Below are 21,693 nucleotides of genomic sequence, written 5' to 3'. Positions count from 1 at the left end.
CCAGCCAGGGCAACCAAATCTTATCATAATCCTCCATATCATTTTGTAACATATATGTCATTCTCTCATTCGCTGCTATATCAATTATTTTTGCTTTTAGCATAAACATAGGGATAGTAGCCTTCTTCCAGTTGCGTTTGATGATCAGTCTGGCGGCTGTGAGGATATGCTGTGATAATCTATGAGCCGGATTGGAGAATCTGTTACGTTTCTTTCCCAGGAGCATGGTGGCTGGGTCTTTAGGGAAATCTGTGTGCAATATTATTTATATAGTAATTGCTTTATATGGTTTCTTCTATCTGCTTTTTGTTAATTTAAGGAAAACTGTAGTACATTTGTATGCCATTAGTAACTTATAAATTACTTTGAATGCACCTCACATTGTTTATTTGGCAGCCTTTTATCATAAAGTAGACAGTTATTTTCTAGTACAAATTATTTGTAGTTGGAAAAGTGTCATTTATGCTACTGAGGTGTGTATGACAAAGGCCCTACAATATCTTTCAGTCTTATGTGTAAAAGTGCCTTGGGTGTGGGCTTTATGCCTACAGGGCTTCCGTTATGGTTTTAGGCAATTCTGAGGCGAGAGATAATATATTGTTCATTGGCAGGAAGTTCTTTTTCAAGGTTTTTTTTGTGATCAACCATTTGTAAAGCACAGTATAATAACAGTAGCACAAAAGCTTATCAGGAAAGAATCTATCATACACTATTTCATTTCTTGCTACGTAAATACCAACCGTAAAGAAAGTGTAACACCAAAAAAGTGTTCAGCAATTCAAAGCTGAAAAAGGAAAATGCACAGGATACACAGCAGGTAACAGATAAGTGCTGTAGCATTCAATTGGATTCTTCAGAACTTCTCTTATTTACTGTGTATCGTGTGCTTGAATGGCTGCCCCCATGGCTACACACCAGCTTGTTTATGTGTTTAAATATTTTATTTGATTTTCACATTAAACAAATAAAATCAATAGACCGCAAATATTATGCAGAATAAGAAAAAAATGTCACAGTCGACTCAATGGTATGTTATTGTCAAAAAAGTATACCATACAAGAAAATTAACAAGAACTAACAAAAATTAACTAAGCCAGTGGATGCAAACATAATAAAAGAAAGAAAAAGCCCATTAATCATCTGGAATGTCGGATAGATCTTTTTACAGTTGAAGAAACCGCATTATTTGATCACCAGTGTTAGAGTTGCATATTTCAAAATAAGGAGACCAAATCAGCCTAAAAAAATCTTTAAAATCACTTCCTTGAGATTTAATAATGAAGGCTTCTTGCCAGCTAAGCTGATTCATATAAGAAATGGTGTCCTGGAAGCAGCTAGAAAATAAGTAGTCAGTAATTCACTTTCATGGTCGATAGACTTTGACTTAGAAGTTGAAGAAAACATATTATTATCTAGATGCAGTAATGCAAAACCCGGAGACAATTTAATTTTTATCTTCAATCTAGAATTCAAAAAACTAGCAACTTCCCTCCAAAATAAATTAATCTTTTGGACAGGACCATAAATTTAAGTTGTGTTTCCGAAAACAAACACCCCAGTTTTACCAGTGCAGGGCACCAGTACATGATATTGTCTTTAAAGGAGAAGAAGGAAAGGTAAAGTGATCACACCCACAAATAACTTCATGTAAAAACTCATTTGAAATCTAAAGGAAAGTTGAACCTGTTCTCATTTAAGAACGTAGTGCACATTTTGGAAGAGAATTATAATAATTTTTACCCTGAACTTCAGCATATTTGCTTCTATGTGTGTGCTTTGCAATTGTGATAGAAGCTTGTGTGCCAGTCTCATCATATTTATTTCCTTTATAATTTCAACAAAGACAGCAGTACTCTGGTAATTTAAAAAAAAAGTGAGTCTTTACTTAAAGTGCCTCAAGGCAATGTTTCGGGCTTGATAAAGTGTCAGAAGGGCCCGAAACGTTACCTTGAGGCACTTTAAGTAAAGACTCACTTTTTTCAAATTACCAGAGTGCTGCTGTCTTTGTTGAAATTGCGTCTAATGACCCTGGCAGGGGGTACAGCGCGCACCTAGTGCTGCAAAGAGCACACATGAATTGAATCTATTTCCTTTTATAATGTACCAGCTTCCCTCTATATATAGATGAGAAATTGTCCAGATCTCATGAATTATCTGGTATGAAAATGAGGTATCTGCAATTTCCTTCCTTCGGTTAGGACTGTTGGGCAACATTCTGTAAAGTGTTGCTAAATGTCACTTTTCTGTTTCTGTCAAATTTGACACTTTTTTTGTGTGACTGACTGTGTCAGTACAGTGTGTTTTCCCCCTCTCTCATTGCACCCTCTCCCCTCTCTACAACCCCCTTCCTAAGTCTCGCTTCCTCTCTGTTGCTCGGAAAGATTCTATTTTTCCTAAATGCAGCCAGCATTGGGGACAGCACCTAGTAGATGCATACGTACAATTGGAAGTGCCAGTTATTCTATTTGTTGCTCTTTAAAAACGTTACCATAATGCATCATTTCTGACATTTGTTGACAGTAGCTGTAGGTGGGCATTCCATTTCCTGATGACTTTCATTTGTGGTCAGCAGTACGGCACAGTCAGTGCAGGCTCTCAAAAACTGTATCTTAATAACATGCCAAGTAACAGTTGCTATTTTAAAAATAAATGGCTGAAACACTCCTCTATAATGTGGTGAGCACCACAACACAGTCGGTACAGTATCTTCAAAAATAATGTTTAAATGCAAGATAATGATCACTTGCTGTTCTATAAATAAAGAACTGTTCTGTACGGAAACACTTCTGTTGGGTGTGAATTGTTACTTCCCATTCATTGTGTATTTTGCTGAGCATCTCTTTGAACTATAGGATATGAATAAGCCCTATTGACATATTAAGTTGGTCAGACAGAAAATCCTGCCAATCAAAGATAATATCAGATGTGGAAGTATCCAAGGCCAGGAGGTTTGCAAGGGAATTCCCATGTTAACTTATCAGATCACTTTGAATAGATCCACTATTTGAGTGCCAACCAGGCAGTGGAACTAGCTTTTTGGGAGTACACGAGTTATGGTCAGTGTTAATTTTTGAGATATTTCATATCAGTCCATGAATTATGTACTTTGCTTAGAATGTATCAGCTCTGTCTGTTCTTAATAATTACATTTTCACTTATTAAAAGAGCAGCCTTTCCTTTTTAACTTAATTTCCATAATCCCTTTCCTCTGTTTTCCTATGGTATTCCACTGATATCTTGTATTGCTCTATTTAATCTGAAGCATCTGGTTCTAGACTATTCATAGCAATTGTATACAATGTGGAAACAAAAATGTCTTTTTATTTGTATGAAAGTAAGTATTCAGACAGTGTAAAATACACAATTGTATATAATTCACCTATATTCATGCTACTTTATAGGACACAAATAGAGTGAGTAATTTAGTGCAAACTACTATATTATTTCTGCTGAATTAAATCCAATTTATTTACTGTGGATAACAGCAGTGTAGTCAAATTTGTTTCTGGCTGAATTTGTCAAATTAAACATTACAACTAAGCAAAGAGAAAATAGTTTAAGGTAAATGCTGCTATAAACAGTATACACTATACCCAGAATAGTATCATGATTTAAGAGTGTTAATGACAGGATATTATATATGAGGCTTCTTGCCTATCAGAGCTGCAGCAACAGAATTTATAGAATAGAATTTAAATGGGGAACTGGCTGAATATGGATTGTTAGATTTATGACAATTAAAATTATTCTTGTGTTGGCTACACTTTTCAGTCTCTGATAATATTGCAGATATTTTATGGAATCTGCTCTTTATAGTTGCTTGTTTAGTCATACTAGGGAAGCATCTTACCGGTGTAGGTTTTGTAATTATTGTGCCACAAGGGGGTGCTGTTCATTTACTAATGCTTTTTACGAAAGCTGAAAATATACACTGCTCCACTCATAAACAGCAATGATCAATTTGACAGCAGTATTTATGAATATGCATACAGTATATCTCTCTTAAGTACCATTAACCTAGTTGCTGTGTCTAATTCTCTTTCCCTAAATGCTGCATTGATGAAGCATATTTATCTTCCAGTTTATAGATGTCAGTTTCTTGTCTTCACTCCTGTCCATTCGTTTGACCAGACTGCTAGACCTTCAATAACAGGTTACACGGTTAAGAAATGTTCTTCGGTGCAACGTCACCTGAAGTCTTATATATCAGGGACTCCAAGACATTCCATAAAAGGAAATATCCAGTAGAAGAGTTAATGAATAACCTGCACTAACTATAAGTTACCACATTGCTAGTTCAGTTAGTTTCTCATTGCCTGTCTTATTCTATTGAAAGGATGTCTGTTCTGTCTTGTTCTACACAAGAAATGGGTATGTACTGAAGAGTTTTTAGCTAAGTTGTCTCACACTCTCATGATTTGTGTGTGTGTTAGTGAAAAGCCCCAGTTTATACAAGTACCTGTACTGTTTGTTTTCACACATTTATTTTACAAAACGGACTATTATTAATTTTTCACTTTGTTTCCTGACTCTGAATTCAACATACAGTAGTAACATTATTATGTGTGGGTCTGTGGTTTGGAAATGTTTTTTCACTACTGACTACTTTGATGGACTGTTGGACAATAATGTGGGCAAAGATATTCATTAATGACAGCATTTGCGTTTTTGCCAGATTACTTACTGAAATAGTGGCTTAATTTAAATTGTTAACAATGATCAGCATTTATTTATACTATGTATACGATGGGTCTGTCCAACTGGTGCACTGTTTCTGGCATACTTTTCCTGCTGTGTTTGTCTTGTAGACAATAGGGAATAGTAGGGAATAAAACCATAGTCTTGTAGGGAATAAAACCAAAAAAACGTGTCTTTGGGAAAGTGAATGTTTAGAAGAGGAAAGGAGCCATACAACACTGCTTGACTGTAGTCATAGGTTGGGGTCCTATGTGTTCTAACAGTAGTCCTGGCTGGTATTTCTGTCCTCAATCCCACTTTTTCTTGACCAGTATGTAATGTTTACTGATAAAGTTTTTAAATTAGAAAATAAAGTTTTTAAGGGTAATTAATATTGTATTTTTAAGTAACAAGCCATTATTTGTATCTCTATCTGCACACAGCCTATTAAAATAGCATTTGTATTATGAGCCTAAGGGATCATTTTAATTTTTCTTCAGTTTTCCTATAAACCAATTTTTGCATAGAGTTCTGTTTTTTTCTGTAATGTATGATAGCAGTTTGGGTTATGTTAAAGGGAAAGTACAAGGTCATTGAATAGGGCTTGTAATAAACAGTTTCCAATGTCTTTTATATGAATAGGTCACACACATTTTCTGCTATTTGGAATGCCTTTGGTTTTCTTAACAATGAGAGTTAAGCAATGTGGTGGTGTAGTTGCAGCAATGGAGTTGAAGCAATGGAGAGAATGCTGTTAAAACTTGTGTAAAAAATGTTTAGTTTGAAAAGTGGTCATTTAAGGCCACACAGGAACTGACAGGATCAAATCAACAGACTTATTCTAATTTGCTCAAATGTTTTTGATTGTTATTGTTTTCATGTTAAAGGGGTTGTTCACCCTCCAAACACTTTTTTTATGTTCAGTTGTTTTCAGATTGTTCACCATAAACAGACTTTTTTTCAATTGCTTTCCATCTTTTATTTTTTATCATTGTCCCAAAATTTTAGTTTAAAGTTTAATGTTCCTGCCTCTTTATGTTTCAGTCTGGCAGCACAGTAAAGCAGGAGTAGATTCTGATTGCTAAGAATTTGCTACATTTAGTTGATACTGTTAGTTGATACAATTAGTTGATACATTTCTCAGCAGTATCTGTGGAATATTAGCAACTATTGTATCAATTCTAACTTTTTTAATGAAATTCTGGTTCTGCTAAGCAGGGACACAGATAACAAATATCAATTTAGAACGGAAGTAACTCGGCGACACTCCTCCCATTGCTGGTTTAGATTATAGCTGAACAGATTATAGCTGTTTGAACAGGGACTCAAGACTGGTTTTGAGATTCTAGAAGAGGTTGCTAGAAATTGCTATTTTTCCATTGTAGTTTCTAATTTCAAAACTAGTTTTGAAATGACTTATCTTTGTTATCCTTGCTTTCAGATACCTCTGTATTTAATTCAGACTTTGGTGACCCATATCTGATTCTAAAGAACATCATGGCTGAACCTGACTACATTGATGGAGATAACCAAGAACTAATTCAACCCCACAAACTTGTAAACCCAGTGAAGGTGTCAAGAAACCACCAAGATCTTCACCGGGAGCTACGTATGAACCAGAAAATGTAAAATACAATTTCTAAAATTGCTTGGTCGTCGTGTCATGGCCCACTGAATCCCACGTGTAATTAAAGGCACAAAGCTTGACCCAGTGTAGTAACCAATAGCAGTCAATAAGATGTTTCATTTGAAAAGGGTGACCAGTAAATGCTACTTACTTTTTGGGTGTTATAGGTGATCACACTTGTAGCACACTTTGCATGTTTTATTACTTCAACCCTAAAACTTTTTTTGGGTATGTTAAGTGGTTGTGGTCCATGACTTGATCACTGTATGCAGTATACCCACCTTCCTTTTACATAGTGTACAGAATTCAGATTAATTTTAGCTGTAGTTTTAGGGCGTGTCCACTGCAATTAAATTCACTCATGTGTAAAATTAAGATGGTAGTTGCAGTTCTGATGCAAATATAATTGGCAAATGGGTGCCATGGCAAATTCTGCAACATCCTTCTTTACACTCATAGTCTAAAACAATTACATATGGCTCTTCGATACCGAAACATGCAGGACCATAACACCCAAAATCACCTACATTTCCATTTATGACAATCGTCTTAATTCATCTGAGCATAGCATCTGAAAGAAATCTTGCATATTTATCTTAAGATATAATATGTAAGCTTATATGGGGAGTCCTAAACATAGGGACTAGGATTTGTGTATCACTCTGTATCACTACTGGGCCTCACAGTAGAATTTTAGGGCCCCCAGCATATGTAGAGGTTGCCCCTTTTTTACCATTAGATGAAATTGCTCATTATTTAGGCCTCATTGGCCCCCCCTACAGCTACAGGATCTGCTTCCTCTGTAGTCTGTGCAACTGCATATGACACTGCAATGCAAGATGAGGTTTCTTTATGGGAGGGGGGTATTATACTTTAAACTGGATGACCTTTGCAAACATACTACTGAGTTATACACAATTTATATACCTTAGTTAGAATATCCACAGAAATAGTGATGTAGATGCACTGGAGTTTGCGGACATTTTATTTATTTGAATTGGAATAAAGCATGGGGATGCTTCTGCAAGCAGCATGGCAGTTAAAAATACTATCTTGTTTTTTTTAAATACTATCTTGTTTTTTTTTTGTGAACATAGATTTTATGTAAACCTCTTTTTGTTCCGGTTAAACGTTGTTTTTGAATGAATGTGTACTGCCTAATGAGTGCTTTCATGATTAATGATTTTTGTCATTCGCAGAGGACTTTCCCCACAAAACAAACCAGAGTTACAGAAGGTGATGGAGAAAAGGAAGAGAGACCAAATAATCAAACAGCAAAAGGGAGAAGCAGAACAGAAAAAGACAGAGTTTGAAAAAGAGCTTCAGAAACGGCACCAGATGTTAGATGAGGTAAGCAAGGGAAGACCACTTTTCCCTTATATAGAAAAATTCCACATTGCTGAAATGTTCAGATTAGAATGATTTTGTGCACTCCTCAGATGAATATGAAAGCGAGTAAGAAGGTACAACCTATAACAGGTGCTGTTGGATACAAGCAGTCACAAGATGTTCTTACACACACAAGATGGTATTCAGTAGATCATTTCAGGCTCATAACTTTATTACCAAAAGGCTGCAGGGGGAAAAATCGCCTCTCCTGGAATGAGGTTTGTCACATCTGGTATAAAATGGATTTTTATTATCTTAAATTGATACGGTATCTCTGACCATATTGTGCAGATTAATAAGGAGAGCACTGCACTAAAATTCTACAGCTGGGTAATAATATTTAGCTTTGGGCTTGCATTATAGATGTATTTTGTCAGCAGAAGTTATAGCTGGATGCTGAGAATGAAATCAATCCCTGAATAATTCAGGTGTGTGTGTATGAAACACATGGTGCATTCATAAAGAAAAATAAGCCCAGGAAAGGTCTCTTATTTTTGGGGGAAATGTTACCTTGTCTGGAGTTTTGCCATCACCTCAGAATCAGTAATTTGTTACAAATCTGGCAACCTAGAGAATGTTTACAATTTTCTGTGTCTCCTAGTTATTGGTCCTAACAAACTGTCCATTTAAAAATAAATGGATAGATTTATTTCTGCAGGGTTAAGACTTCAATCTTCCTGTGTTTATTAACATCTTTCTGCGTATGTATTAATTTTTATTCATTTAAGTGTTTTTGACACGGGCAGTTAGTTTACTGTCTTATAAACATTTTTTTTTATACAGCTTAGCTTCAACAGCTAAATATTAGGCGACCTGATGCTTTCCTAGGATTGACACAGGCATTTCTGCACTGTGCAATTGTGCTTATACAGGAAATGCCAAAGTGTTAATTGTTAAAAGAAAGAAAAAAATCAGGCACAAAGTTTTCTCTAGATGTCATAACCTATATACTGGTCTTGGCTGACATCTGTTTTGTAGACCTGTTGCAAAATGTATGGGGCAGGTTTATCAAGGTCGAATTTCGAATTCATGTGTTTTTTTTTTTTTTTAATCTAAATTTATTAAAATAAAAAAAAAAACTCAAGTCTCATCGACCTGAAAACTTGAATCGAATTCGAAACTCTGTCAGGAAGGCTGCAAACAACTCAGAATTGATCCCTGGACATCTTCCATTGACAGCAATTCATCAGGTTTTAGGTTTTAGAATTAGAGTTCTAATGATAAATCTTGAAAATTCAATTAGAATTTTTTGAAAAACTCGACTTGAAATTGGAGAACTCCTTAGTCGAATTACCCAGAAAACTTGAAAATTCGAATTTTCAAAATCTGCCCCTATGTATTCTTGAAAAAACATGCTGTAATCTTTTAAAAGTAAAAATATTCTAATTCTGTTCTTTATACATGATTCCCACAATCCTCAGGCAGCAGAATCCTGTGGCTCTTATAACCGCATTCAGGAAGAGCTAGAAGGCTGTTTAAATTAAAGGAGTGGTACTTCTATACAGACTGGTGTCGTCAGGCAGATATCTGTAAATGTGTTTCCTCTACTGTGTGTGCATTTTGTGATTAAAATGTGAAATCATGGTGTCTCATGCCAAATTATATTGGCTGACAGGATTTATTGTTCTTATTTGCTAAAGTGATCTTATATTGTATTACAGATGGAAATGGAGAATCAAAAGATTACGGAGGTGCAGGAAAATAAACCAGAGTTTCTCAAGGTCAAAGGCAATCTCCGGAAAATGAACCAGGAAATATCAGAAGCCAACAGTTCTTAGATGTACTGCTCTCAATGCTGCCTGGAATTGATATTAAATATATATTTTTGCTTGTATGTTATTGGGGACTTACCCTGCAGAATTTCTCCATAGAGATTTTTCATCTTCGAAATCTGAATGAGATTTCTATGAGTGCAAAACACCATGGAAGAGGATAGAAAACACTTGAGTGAAACAGGATGGATACTGAGCTGACAGCTATCAAAGTGTCCTTTCATAAATGCTGGACATTGCAGAAATCATAGGTGTTGCCTAAATTTAATCTGAGCTATTTGCAAACAATGATTTCTGTTTACTACTGCAGGGTCATATACAACATTCTAGAGAACTTCACTGTGCAGTAAAGTATATTTTTTATTTTAGGTTATGAGAAGCTGTGGTGGCAGATGCATTTAACCTTTTCACTGGTTAACATCATTCAGATTTTAAAATTGCACTGGTTTTATACAGAATGTATAGGACTGATGTTTACAGTTTTTCTTTTTGTTGGCGTGTGCCTAAACTTGCAAACTGAGCTACTGTATAGAGTGTTCATGGACTTATTATTGGATTGCCACTTTTCTTTGGCAGTTGCATAGTATGATCTTCTTAAAATGCTGTGAAGGTCTGTAATATGTCAAATATTTCTTTTCTCGTGGGACATTCTCCTTCAGATGCGACAGTACAGCAATGGATGGAAACTGCTATATTCTGCCTTGATTTCTAACATGATTTTGAATTGTACATTTGCCATGAATCCAAACAATTACCATTGGCTAAAATTCTGCTGGCATGACTAGTTTAGGCACTTTGGTGGTTACTGATCTTCAGCTTCAGTGAATATCAACTGATAGCTGGCTTAATGAAATGACAGTTGCAGTTTAGCAAATCACCAACTATGTAGCTACTTCTCTTCTGGAATGCTATTCTCAACTATAGTCTGTTACAGTCAAAAATAAAATGCCAATTTGTCTGCCCTCTATAATAACAGGCTGTGCCTGGAGCAGCTTTATTTGTCATAAGAAGCATTTATTTGTTTTAAACAAACTTCAAATGGTTTGAGAGATGACTATTGGCTAAGCTTTATGGTGTGTGCTTTCACCTGATTCTAAGTTTCCTTTAGTCTGAATAGCCAAAATTCAGATGTCTTTGTGCTGTACATTTTGAAGATCATTTAAACATTGCCAAGGTGTGAGTAGTCTGAAGAGGAAAAGTTTTCTATTATTGGCCACATTGTTAGAGTGGGTGTCAGGTCTAATCAGAAGCTCTATATGTATCCGTAACCAATGATATTAAGAATATCATTGGTTAATAAATGATGTGGGGAAGACGCCTACACAAAGGTGCTCTCCAGTCTAATGTGTAATGTTTAATGTGCCATATTTTTAGAGAGTAGACTAACAACCTGCTTGTTGGTATAATCCATGTTTTACCTTTATGGTTAACTACTTTGTTAATAGCAAAGGTAATATGCTTTATGTTTATATATGGAAACTCTGTAGTTTGCTCTGCAATAATGCATAATATAAAAATTCAGCGGTTTTGTGGTTTTATTTATTTATTTTTTGTCCATTTTGAATGTGAAATGATGCCCATTGATGCAGTGTAATATTTACAAATCATTATCTTTCACATGAACTATTTGCTTGCAAGGCCTAATTTTTATGGGAAATGCAGAATTCTTGCTTCTATACTGTAAGAATCTCTCCTTCAGAAGCTATGAAACTGCCTCATCCTGGCTTCATTATCCTCCCACAATACAACTTTAAGGCCCCGTGACAGAGTATGCTACCTTGTATGCTGGATAACAGAATATCTGTATAAGAAGCATACTTCAAATCTGAATAATATTAACCCTAATAAAAAAAAGTGTTGGGTTCCCCATAAAAGCCTTAATATACAAGAACTATAACTTCGAGACTTTGAGTTGAAACCTGGGATTTTAGTCCGAAAAATATGAATATGCATTACATAAAAGTTATGTTATTGTTGCTGTTGTGTTATTACCGTCTCCTTGCCAGGTCACATACATTTTTCTGCATGTGTTTAAATATTAACCTGATCTCAGAGGCTGATATTAGCTGGTATACTAGATGCATATGCAGGAATTAACCTATAAGTTTGAACTGCAGCTAGCACTTGTCTAAACAGCCAAAAAATTGGGTAATTGGTCACATAAGGTGAGAATTGACTGAGCTGTTTAGTTAGGCCACTGAGACTAAATATTAATCCATTCTGTGTGTGAGTGATGAGCTATAGTGCGTCAGAGGAGAACTCAGTTGGCATCTACCCTGTTGCTCTGGTTATAGGGGAACTATCATGAAAATGTAATATAAGCTTCCTCATACTGAAGTAAGAAACGTTATAAATACAATCAAATGAAAAAAATCTGCATTGTATCTTTCTATCTTATAGGGGGGCTTCCTTTCCTAGCAGATGTATTAGAGTTTACTGAATAACGGATTCCAGTACAAACACAATCTAACAAAATACCTGCCTTTTGCACAAATCCTGCATGTAGAGAGACATGATGTCTTGTGATTTCAATAGAGTGAGCTCTAATACATCTTCTAGGCAAAAGGAGCCCCCCTCTTTAAGATATATTGGATGTAACTGTCAATGAATATCTGACACCCAACTCCTGCATGAAGACAGAATGAAGAGAAACAGATGCTAAGAGAGGCATAGTGAGGATAAACTTGATTATTTCAGAAACTGTACAGAATTTTTAATTGATTGTATTTACAAAGTTTCTTATTTCAGTATGAAACATTTTCATTTTACACAATAGTTCCCCTTTAAGAATAATAGACTAGATGTTGGTTAGTCACACTGTCATTATTGCTGGCTGAGTGTGCACACATAAACATAAATTCCTGTGTTTATTTCTATTTTTTGAACAGCTAAATATGACTCCATACCAAATGTTAGTAACACAGTAGAGATAGGGCTACCCATAACAAGTGAAATGATTTGGTAATCTTTGCCATGTGGATTTCATACCCTCTATCAGTTAAGCTTTGATAAAAGAATCCATGGCTGGAACAAGATATGAGAAAAATGTCCCATACTAATATTAAACCTTCAGATAAGCACCTGGGGCACATGTAATTTCCCCTTCCATGAGAACACTGGTGGTCTTGCATTATATTATAAAGACGTCTGTCTCCTAGGATAAAATTCCATAAAAGGCCCTAGTTATTGGAATTCTGTTCATGGAAATAGTGGTCGTATTTAGCTTTGTTTAAAGATACATTTCTGAAAAGTATTTTAGTACATTTAAATGCTGCAATATAACCTGGATTATTAATGTATTATATTATGCAACTGTGACTTTACATGCAGCATTACAGGCATGAACATAACTTGGTGGGGGGAAACAATATTAGCAAAACATTAGATGAATAATTACATTTTGTAAAATGTTGTTCATGAGGATGTCCATGCAGTGTAGTGCCAGGATTTTAAAAAAAAGCTTCTCTGTCCTGTAACCACAAAAGGGTTAATGTTTCCTGCATCTGGTGATCAGGAAGGAACAGTACTTTGTACTTCTGCAGCTTTCTTCTTGTGTTCCAGTCCCAGGTTTAGTGCTCTGCATGCCTTTTTGCAGTCTAAGACCGCATGAAGAGGTCAATGGACATTTAGAAAAAATTAATTTATTTTTTGTTTTTACTTCCCTTTAATCGCAAAGATTAAAGGGGAGATTATTCAGTATAGTTTTGCTGAGCAATAACAACCTTTCTTATAATAAGTAACTCTATATGGTTTATTCCTTGTTAAAGGAATTGTTCAGTGTAAAAATAAAAACTGGGTAAATAGGCTGTGCAAAATAAAAAATATTTCTAATATAGTTGGTTAGGCAAAAATGTAATGTATAAAGGCTGGAGTGACTGGATGTCTTACATAATAGCCAGAACACGACTTCCTGCTTTTCAGCTCTAACTAGGAGTTAGATAAGTCCCATGTGGCCCCTTTTCAAGTCGCTGACTGTTAATTGAGTTTGTAATTGATCCTCAGCATGCAACTCCGATTCAAAAGCAAGTTATGATCCATGTGCCCCCCCCCTCAAGCCACTGATTGGTTACTGAAAGCAAAAGCGCTGAAAAGCAGGAATTAGTGTTATGTTATGTTAGACATCCAGTCACTCCAGCCTTTATACATTACATTTTGGCTAACTAACTATATTAGAAACATTTTTTTTACCCAGTTTTTATTTGTACCTTGAACAATTCCTTCACGTCTTCTTAAGTCAGGAATCTATCAGTATCACTTAAGAGATGGAGATTTATTTCACCACAGTCCATTGCATGAAAAAATATTTGTTTTCCCAGGTGTAAAAAAACACATTGATAAACCAATGGCTTTCTTGTTTATTATTATGATTTATTATTAGTTTCCCCAGTAAAGTTTCCATTGACATTATGACTTGAGACCTGTATAGAATGTTTAAGTATGAAAGACACACACTCTCAGGCTGTAGATACCATGCCCAATTAACTTTTTAAAACACATCACTATCGCTAATTGCCTGTTATGCTGTAGATTGATATTATTTTCCGATTCATCAGGAGATACTAAAATATTCCCTTTCATAGAAAAGCTCATTGTACTTTGCCATTAGTGACTTGCAATACAGATATGCAAGATGTGTGATCAGAGTGCATTGTTCTACTGAATAATATTGCCTTTACCTGTATATGTGACTCATGTGCTTGCAGGTGCCTTTTTATATAAATATATGCAAGAGTCAAAAACAATCTGCATTATACTGCCTCCCTGGTATATCTAACGGACTATCATCTGCTTCTTTAACCAAAGTTTCATATTTTACTATTGTGCTTGTGGAACAGCTTTCATTTGTCTCAGGGGAAGTGGCCATTACAAAGCAGGATCTTTTCTTTTCTAATAGAAAACTTTATTTAAAAATCGTTACACTTTTTTGGTAAAATAGTCCAACCATGTACGACTCCTTGTATCGCAGGTCAATTCTAAAGTATTTGTTTTTTTTAACAGGTCACCATTACGCTTCAGACAAAGGAATATTTTTTGTACACCCTTTACTACAATGGCTAGTTTTTCATTGCATTCCTAAGGTATTTTCTTTACCCATTTATCGAAAGGGACCCTATTTAATTGTACATTAAATCTATTTTGTATTTGCTTTTGATTGATTATTGTATAATGGCATGACAATTGCTTACTGAACTGTTTAATAAATCAACCTTCTGGCCTGTACAGTTTTCATGTCTGAGGATTATTATTTGTATATACAGTAAATGTAAAAGGTGAAAACAGTGAGACATATACAGGGTTATACAGCAATACAGAAATGTGTCCAATTCACAAACCCATAGTAATTATTCAGCAGATCACTGGTCTTGTTCTTTTTGCAACCAATCATCTGTTTGATTCCATTATTTTATGAGTTATGGGGCTACACTAAACCTTGTCATTCTTTCTTCCAGTCTCATATCTAATATTTTTGGTTCCTCTAGTATGTCTTTTAGTTTAACTAACATTCTGCAAGGTTTCAGTGAAGTTAAGGCTATTTCTGTATTTTCTGGTGTTTATTACTCTAGATTGCAGCTAAGACTTTTATCAGTGGTTCAGTTCTTATATATTGCATAACAACTATCATGTGCCCAGATGCCAGAAGAGCTTTCTATAAAGTAAGAGTAAATATTGGCACATAATGTATGTAGGGGGAACTATACAACTTGTTGCCTAGGAGAGCTTTATTTGTCTGAAACTATAGAAAGAAAATTTCAGACACCCAGCAATGACTGCTGAGCCAGCACTCAAGATAAAACAAAATCAATGTTTTTAATTGCACTAAGTGATAAACAAATTTAATACATAACTAGTTTGAGAGAGCACATAAGAAAAGGTGAATGAGAAAGTAAAGCAAGAATCATATCTCACAAAGAGCCTGCTTTTTTTCCCTAGATAGGCAATGTATACATTTCTAGCAAAACTGACATGTACATACTGTAACTGGTAGGTTATTGGAGTCCCTCCGTAAGCAGCTCTCATTTAAAGAACCTTGGGCATGAATCTATTCTGTAATACAGGTATCACACCTGTTATCCAGAATGCTCAGGACCTGGGGCTTTCTGAACAATAGATCTTTCTATAATTTGGATCTTCATACCTTAAGTCTACTAGAAAATCATTTAAATCTTAAATAACCACAATGGCCTGGTTTTGCTTCCAATAAGGATTAATTATATCTTAGTTGGGATCAAGTACAAGGTACTATTTTATTTTTACAGAGAAAAAGGAAAAGATTTTTAGAAATTTGGGTTATTTGGATAAAATAAAAGTCTATGGGAGACTCTTAATCATAGGATATAGCCTATGGGTTAATGCTTGCAAACTCTGCAGCGTTGTTATAACTGGTATCTGTTTTATCACCTCCTATGCCATCTGTATTATGGTTCATTAAATATTTCTGATATTATTGAGAGTCTTTCCCTGTAAAGGAGCAGAAAAGGCTCCTGACCACTTGGAAAGACTACATCTATTCATATCTGTTTTTCTCCCCAGTGCAAGTTTTATACACACTGTACTATAACTTTAAATGTATTTAACTGGGACACTATTTCATAATTACTGAAGGCTGTAAGGGTATGTAGGTAAGTGAATGTAAAAGACACATGCACTCTCCGCTTTTAGTTGAATGGAAAAATCAATGCTCAGTTTTACATGGTAACCGTTGCAACCAACACAATGTTAAGGCTGACAGCTTTTCTAAATTTAATAATAAAGATGGCCATACATCTTCCACCTCAAATCTTGACATACATCTTTTACCACAAATAGTTGAATGCCAGGATAATGCATGTAGTGGCAAAAATCTACCACATTTGAAGGTAAAATCAAAAGGATTGTTCTATTATACTTCCATTCAAAACACATCGGCCTATACAGTATTTCCATATCTTTCAGCCACAGAACCAAAATTCTCAAACCTGACTCACCAATAAAAATCCATGGAAAAAATGGTTGGAATAGGACAAAGCTGATAAAATAATTGCTCCTGCAAAACTATTACTATTGCATGGCAGGTCAGATGAATCATTTTTATTGTTGTTGATGCAAGTCTATCAATAATGTATCCCTGTCAATGCACACATAAAGTATGGTCAGTTTGACCCATATGGTCCTTTCTATATGCTGGTGAAGTGTGCCATACGCCAAAGTGCTTAACTCTTATTTTCCAAACCCATCAAGCCATTTTGTTCTCCTACAAACAGATAGTGCCGTAACTAGATGTTACTGGGCCCCACAGCAAATAAATTTTAGGGCCCCCAACATATCCAGAGGTTGTCATTTTTTGCAAATATATGTAGAAATTGTTAATTAATTAGGGCCTCATTGGTCCCCCTATAACCCTGGGCCCCCTGAAGCTGCAGGGTCTGCTTCCTCTGTAGTTACATCTCTGATTCTAGAGATGACAGACCATATCAGGCACTTTTAGTTTTTATGAGACCGACTGCAAGAAGAAAATCCAACAATTACCTTATTGTTTACAGATAGCAAGAAAGCACACTATCAGGTGGAATCCAGTGTTCATCAGCGCTCAGTGGATTTCTCCCACACTGTCATTAGCTCACAAGTGCAAGAAACACATTGATTGGATTTTTGTTTCATGTAGGGACTTTGCAGAAAAGTTATCTTTAGCAAACCTTTCAAATAATCATCCTGACAATGATCATACCATGGCGATCAGTTGTTTAGTCAGACAGACATGTTTGAACATTTTTATCAGATAATGATAATATCTTTGCATGCACTGTATTGCCTGTGTGACTATTTCCGGCACATCCAGTAATGTTTGTATGCTTGCTGTTTGTCAATTAATGGCCAGAACATTGTCAGATTTAGTCATTTAAATCTGAATGATTAGGTTTAGATCTTTTCATTAAACTAAACGATCACAATCCAAACGTTCGTCGTGCAAAAGCTTAATATCTGAATGTCTATGGCCAGCTTTAAAGATTTACACCCTCTCTCCTTCTGAGATTAACTCCCCAACTATCTTAGTTCTGTAGTCACAATCTGCCAGCCCTTCAGCCTACATTCACAGTAAACGATGTGGAAGTATTAAGTAACATAATAGCCTTTCCATTTTTATGTTCTATTTATTAATTTAACAACAAAACTCCCAACTTTTTAGAGTGGCCCTCTTTACCTGAGCACAAGGCAGGTGCTTTTTATTCTGGGCCTTGTATGCAGCCAAACCAAATCAAATCATACAAAAGCTGAAATGGGCTGAACATGTTTCATGTGTCAAATACATAAGATGGCAAGCAGCAGCCTAGGACCTGTCCAACAACAGCTACCAAATGATTCTCCTGTATCAATATTTTATGAATGCTATCGAAAATAATACAACCCTATATTTGTTTGTGTCCATTTAATAGTGGATGTGTGTCCTACCCTTGCGTAACAATAGAATCTCAGGCTGCAAAAATTAGGATATCAGGCTCACTGACATCCTTGACTTACCCCCAGCCCCACCCACCTTTCAGCAAGCTACAACCCATTGCTATACAGTGTATTAGACAGATCAGAACCAAAAGATGGACAACACCTCCATAAATAAAGTTAAAAAATCTGACTTTATTAATTAAAATACACAGGGTCACATAGTCGCATCATTTATATATTTTTACATATGGGAAAACTGATATTTTTACATATGGGAGTGCTGGTTCTCCACAGATTACAAATATATATATATATATATATATATATATATATATATATATATATATATATATATATATATATATATATATATATATATATATATATATATATATATATATATAGTATTGGGGCAAGGTCCTGGGAAGATTAGTTTAGTAGTCATAGCCTGCACTGTGGCCTCGATTGTAACTGTTACGAAGTATAATGTCACAGAGCCTATGGGAAAAATAGAACACTATTGGGGGAATGGAATAAAAGTTGGAAATATAAAAAATTATGGGCTGCATTCAATATTTAGGTTTACCCTTATGTAGTAGACATATGCAGGGAGTTAGCTGTAATATCTCAGGATCTCCTCTGCTGACAATCCTCTAGCCCCCTAGCACCTCATTTAAAGTTCTTGAAGCCTAGTAAAGTAGTGTTGAAAAGCTAAAATATCGAAAGTAACAGTAAATAGAAAGCACTATTGTAGGGAAAACATACAATGATAATTACACTTTTAACTACGGGCAGGTTACCAAACTGCTCCTGGTACAGTGTGGGCCCAGAATAGATGGTGGTGATATGTGGTGAAGGAAGAAAAAAATAATGAACTGTTATAAAACATTGGCTTTTGCAGATTAAATGCTGGAGACATTGATGACATTTATGAACTCTCCTGCATTTTACAAGCTAAAGGAACTGCTGCAATTGCTGTAATCTGTTGCCACCTAGAGGCTAAAAAATTATTGTCTCCTTATTTAACTACTAGTCAAACACTTTGTTATTGTGAGTTAAATGATCAGTATTAAGTTTATTCAGTTTATTCAGTTTAACGTTGTATGGTGCTTATGAACTCTAGTCCAAGTAGGAAAAAATAGTAGTAACCTGCAGTGTTATCTGGGAACTAATATGTGTTTTTTTAAACCACATAATATGTGTGCCCCATAATGTGCTTATACAGTTGGTATAGGTATGAAACCTGTTATCCAGAATGCTTGGGACCTGGGGTTTTCCGTATAATGGACCTTTACCTAATTTGGATCTTCATACCTTAATATATTTAGTAGTAAATATCTACTAGAAAATCAATAAGGATTATATCTTAGTTTGGATCAAGTATAAGGCACTGTTTTTTTATTAAAGAGAAAACAGAAATCATTTTTAAAATTATTTGGATAAAATGGAGTCTATGGGAGACAGCCTTTCCACAATTTGTAGGTTTCTGGATAACAAGTTTCCTGATAGATTCCATACCTGTACATTTCTTGGTAGGTACATTTAAATGTTTACAGCAAAATCATGCTGTCATCCCATAATTACAAAGTATTAGTAATCCTTTTTAATAATCCCATTTGATTTAAAAGCATTGTTTTCTTTGTCAAGTAAAAGATTATATAAATTATATAAAACTATGTGCGTGTATAGCACAGTGCTTGTTTTTAATTCTCTACCCAGCATCTTTCCTGTTTTTGTAATCTATCATTCATCCAAGTGCAAATATCATATGCCAGGACAATATTCCTTAATTTAACCAGTAACCTTCTGTGCGGTACTGTGTCAAGTGTTTTAGCAAGCAAAAATAGTAGTTATTTTACAAACAAAATCTCTGCATCGAGTGCACTGATCTCAGAAATGGTTCTAGACAGCAAATTAGATAATACATTAATATATTTCATTCTTACGCTCCATTTGCTTTTGCTTAGGCATGTAATTGTATTCGTTAGGAAGGACTTGTATGTCACTTCAAACACAATAACGCATTTTCCTTTTATAATGTAATCGACAGGGGAACTTATTTCTTCCCTGTGGATCCATTTTATTTAGCTATTTATGTTAAGCTCTAGCAAAAAATTGGTCCCATAGGGACAGGCTCTCAAATAGTGCTTCCAAAAAAAGAAACCATTGTGAAACAGTTACAAATGCACTCAAAACAACTCTTGCCTACTCTGTAGCCTCCTTCATTATGTGACATGTGGCTGTGTTCATGAATAGCAAACTTAGTGGAAAAGGCAATGTTTTTATTTGCTTTATAAGTACTGCAAGTATTACAGAACTGAAGTTACAAGAAGAAATATGCTTAAATTACCCTTATAGGTTCAGCCCCATGCTCCTGTCTAAATATAATCAAGGGTTCCTCCGTGGTATCAAACAGCAAATAAAAGGCAAGTGCCCATAGTGCAGGGTACAAAAACACCCAGGTTTTTTATTACAACTGATTTTATACTCCCCTCTATGCATTTCAATTTTTAAAAAAGTTTTATATATTTAACAAACCTATATGTGTAGAGAGCTTTGAGTCATGTCTTTGCAATATATTTACATTTAAAAACAAATCATACCTTCCATCTCCACCATTAGCCCAGGGCATGTGCAAGAATACACACTTAGCTTTGAACAGTCTACTGCAAGTTTGAAAATTGATAATTAACCCAATGTGTAGCCTTTCTAGACTAATTTTGTGTTCAAAGGAATTATGTTGTGATGTTTATGGTGTAGTTTTTAATACTATTTTATACTGTGTGCATTGTAAACCAATGTTTACCATTTAAAATGTTATTCTTGAACCACTAAATGTATTTTCTGTTTTAATAATGGTGTGAACAGCCATCTCTTGTCATTTTGCATGAAAGTTGTTTCGCATTATTCTCTAATATATCTTTAAGTTGAAAATTGTTCTACCTTTTCTCTTGCTTGACTGCTATTCTCATATCTACAATTAGGTGGGAGTATTTTTAACTCAAATTTCAATGAGTTCATTATTATCTATGCAATGCTGAAACTTTCTCCAGCCTTCAGGTAAGGGTTGGGTTGGTTGGGGTCTGGGATGTCAGGACTAATTGACTATCACTGTATACATTTGGGGTGCCACTACCCTCTGCTTCTCATGGTATATGTTTATTTAGGATTTGGAGACTATGGGGCAAATTTACTTACCTTCGAAGTTGCGCCAGCGTTGGCTTTGCTGCACTTCGCCTGACTAGGTTTCGCCTGGGCGCCGCTAATTCACTAAAATCCGAAGTTGCGCTCAGGGAGGCGAAAGGTAGCGAAGTTGCGCTACCGATTATTCGTCAAGCAAAACGAAGTTACGCTAGCGATGCCTAATTTGCATAAGGTGCCAAGTTAAAGCACAATGGACGTATATGTTGCAGCAAATACATTACACTACACAAGCCTGGAAATACTTCATAAAATAAAATAGAGTTGTTATTTTGCCCTATACATGTGCCCACTGTATAGTTTAGGTGCGATATGTAGGGGGGAAGGAAGGAACCCAAAAGAAATTTACAATCTTTTTCAGCCTATCAATAGACGCCAGCATTATTTGGGACTTGAGGGATGCCCTATCTACTCTATTGCACTTCGCCTGGTCTGAGGTGGGGAAGGCAAGTCTGGCGCAAGAGGTCACGTTCAGTAAAATCCGCAAGTTAGTGAATTAGTGTAGTTACGTCCCTTCGACATAGCGTAACTTCGCCTAGCATAAGGGTGCGAAGTAGTGTTAGAGTAGGTCCACTTCGTTAGCGAATTTACGCCCGTTAGTAAATTGGT

At 35.4% G+C, this 21,693-nt stretch overlaps 1 protein-coding gene across 2 annotated transcripts in view; it reads left to right on the top strand.

Annotated features, from left to right (window-relative positions):
- Positions 1–14,690, top strand: part of fam107b.S (family with sequence similarity 107 member B S homeolog) — a 31,873-nt gene extending 17,183 nt beyond the window's left edge. The window contains exons 1-4 of one of the 2 annotated variants that reach the window (XM_041587653.1): positions 4,308–4,371; positions 6,119–6,302; positions 7,504–7,654; positions 9,355–11,456. In XM_041587653.1, coding sequence (XP_041443587.1) covers positions 4,338–4,371; positions 6,119–6,302; positions 7,504–7,654; positions 9,355–9,471 — 486 coding nt within the window. In that variant the 5' untranslated portion in view covers positions 4,308–4,337 and the 3' untranslated portion in view covers positions 9,472–11,456. 2 annotated transcript variants of the gene reach the window in all.
- The last annotated feature ends 7,003 nt before the right edge of the window (positions 14,691–21,693 follow it).

This window comes from Xenopus laevis, chromosome 3S (assembly GCF_017654675.1).
Source record: "Xenopus laevis strain J_2021 chromosome 3S, Xenopus_laevis_v10.1, whole genome shotgun sequence".
Taxonomy (NCBI): Eukaryota; Metazoa; Chordata; class Amphibia; order Anura; family Pipidae; genus Xenopus; species Xenopus laevis.
The sequence above is the reverse complement of the archived record's forward strand: the minus strand, read 5'-3'. Positions and strand labels throughout refer to the sequence as shown.